The following is a 3,044-nucleotide window of genomic DNA, read 5'->3' on the forward strand; positions in this document are numbered from 1 at the left end:
CCCATAATTGTTTGAGAGCTTTCTTAACTGAATCTCTTTATGCTGAAGACTAAAGGTTATTAAGAGCCTCTGTGATTCACGAGCCAAATAGAGTCTCTCTCTCTGCTTTCACGTTCACTTTAGCTCTTAAATGGCTCTGAATGATTTCCACACAGTGCAGGTCAGCATTAAATTACACCTTATTGATAAGCTGCCAAGATCACACCTGCCATCATTTTTCATATTTAGCATTGCATTCAACTGATTGGTGAAATAATTGCAAATATTTATTGATTATATCTATGTAGAAATGTATTTCCTTCTCCTGGAAAGAGGTCTTCCTCTGTTGTCTTTGAACGTGTTTCCATGCCTTTGGCTTTTACACACTAGAAATATTAGTGTTTTATAAAGAGATCTGTGTGTGTTTAAGTTGGTGGGACAAAGTTGCATTATGCATTGGCTCTGAAACATAGATTTTATTCAAACAAGCAATTAAAAATAGTGACATCTGCCAAAGTACAATTAAAAGCAGATTCGCACACATCCGCAAAACATTCTTTCCGATGACACATCAATAGCCTCGAAAAACATAGTCAATGAGAGCTATCATCGTTGTTAAACGACAAATATAATCGCTTTTATTTTCTTTTATACATTTTAGATAGGGTGAAGAATACGTGAAAGACGGGAAAAGGAAAGATGGAGGAGTAAAAAAAGAATAAGTCAAAAGGAAACGGTGCGCGGTGAGAAATTAACACGACGTGAAAGTTTTCCAGAAGAAGTTCTTGCATCCAGCTTTGCGCTCGCGAGGTGCCAGCATAGGACCGGCGGCGCGCTCGAGCTCCAGACGCACTTCATCTTTCTCCACAGCGCGAGACAGATCCTCGGGCTCCAGCGCCTCGTTTTCTGCTTGCACGAGGTCTGAGAGCATGTCTGCAAGTGTGTATCTGGCGAGTTCCTGAAGAAATCAAGACAGAGAGAGAGAGAGAGAGAGAGAGAGAAACTTTAGTATGTTTGCATACTTGTTGCCAAAGGTGCGCTCGATATTGTGAACTCTCTCAAAAAAAAAAAAAAAGGTACAACGCTGTCACTGGACTGGTACCCGAAAGCTAAAAATTACATCTGTGTACATTATTTGCTCCTAAATGTTACATATTAACACCTCAAAGGTACATATTATGGCCTTTTGAAAGCGTACCACCCCAGTGAATGCTATTTTTCAAGAGAAGAAAGAAAAATCTAAATGCACGAATCAAATAACTGTCTAAAAATGTAGGCACTGATTTAGTTTTAAATTATTTTTTTACATTGTTTTAAATAGAGCATAAGTTTGCAACTTGTATATTTTTGCTCCATAGAAATATTTTAACTTCAGTCGGAATGACAACCGACATTCGTCATATGACTTTATTTACGTTTTATATGTAGACATAAAAATTTATATTGTTAAATGTTTAACGATTGTGTTATACATTTTAGATATAATTTCTACTTTTTTCTGCCATGGGACGTTTTTTTCCTTTTCTGGTTCCATAGTCATCAATTTATGTTTGTGTGAGATTATATGAACAATAATCAACATTATGCAAGTTCAAACGACGTTTCCTTTTTCTCAATGAGTTAAGTCTCGCTTTCGTCGATTTCAGCACCATGGACAGTGATTTTAGTTTGTTTGCTACTGGGTTAAGAACTCGATCTAAAGTCATTTATAACATATATAAAATTACAAAAACTAGTATTTTATGTATGCATTCGTTTACCTGTTTTCCAGCCGGGTTAAGGAGAGATCTCTGCAGAAGTTGGCGAAGTTTGGCGTCTGTCGGTGCTGCTGAGACGCTGCAGACGGCAAGCGCAAAGGACAGGAGCGCCAGTGCGCACTGGATACGCGTGGAGAGCATCCTTGAAAGTATTGATTTGGTAGGAAATTAAAAGAAGAGAGATGTGTCAGGTAGCGCTGCGCTAAGTTACCTCTTCTATCTATTTGCGCCTTCTGTTGCAGCTCATTCCTCCAAAGTTGCCTTTTAAACGATCCGCCTGACGTCAGGAGGCGAGGGGGGTTTCCTCCGCGTGCGCTCGAGTGATGCTGAGTGACAAAGATGACACCGATTAGGGGCGTGAATCCGACTGGAGGTGAAAGGGATTAATGATCGATTTAACCTGCAATCGTCACTCCAACCATGCACACACATACTGTATTTTTTCCTCTGTATGTTTGTCAGAGTTTGTCACACTGACCAAGTCTATACCCGCAACAAGGATAGTAAAATCTTAAATCACTAACAAAACTCAATAAAAATACTTAATAATATTTTTGAACAGTTTAGTGGAAAGGAAATATACTATTAACAAAGTTAAGAATTTAGCACACAGTCATCTCTTAAAACACTGCATCTAGTCCTCACTAATATGTTTGTGGCTCAGAGTATGAATGAAAGATAGAGAATATAATTTCACAATATAACTTATTCTGCAGGTTATGAAAAAAGCCGTCAGAATATACAGATAACTGTATAGTTATAGTTCCGGTCCTCGAATCTAACAGCAAGTCTGTGTGGGGATTTTTCAGTGACTCTTTGTGCACGTTGCATAATTGCACCAGAAGGTGGCGACAAGTGATTTTAGTGAATCTTAAACAGCGAGTCATTGAATCACTTTTCTACCGATTCGTCCGCAAATGTTGATTAATCTAGAACCGAAAACACTCATTCAACCAATTCACTCAAACTCCTGATTCATTCAGGAATTAAAATAGTATTATTATATAATTACAAATTATATAAAAAAGTGTGTAATTGAATCATTTAGGCAACTGATTTGTTTAAACACATTGAATCATTTAGGAATGCAACGTCACTATTATATTGATAAAACCTGTGTGTTTTGAACTTAGGCTAGTTAACTGTAAATACATTCTAACATTTAATTTGCAAATATTAAATTTTGTTCATTTTAATTTAATTATAATTAGGCTGGTGTCATAACACACTCTTGTTATATTGCCTCATCACAATCTGTTTAGACTATAGGCCTATAATCATAAAAGTTAACAAAAAAATAAGAGAAGT

The 3,044-nt window shown here is 36.9% G+C and overlaps 1 protein-coding gene across 1 annotated transcript; it reads right to left on the minus strand.

The window, feature by feature from the left end:
• Nucleotides 1-440: 440 nt before the first annotated feature.
• LOC132108371 (somatostatin-1A) lies at nt 441-2,149 on the minus strand. The gene is made up of 2 exons (XM_059515075.1): nt 1,740-2,149; nt 441-937 (listed from the first exon to the last, which is right to left on the minus strand). Exons 1-2 carry the CDS (start codon nt 1,875-1,877, stop codon nt 731-733), a joined length of 345 nt encoding a protein of 114 aa, XP_059371058.1. The 5' UTR covers nt 1,878-2,149; the 3' UTR covers nt 441-730.
• Between the last annotated feature and the right edge of the window lie 895 nt (nt 2,150-3,044).

Source organism: Carassius carassius, chromosome 28 (assembly GCF_963082965.1).
Source record: "Carassius carassius chromosome 28, fCarCar2.1, whole genome shotgun sequence".
NCBI lineage: Eukaryota > Metazoa > Chordata > Actinopteri > Cypriniformes > Cyprinidae > Carassius > Carassius carassius.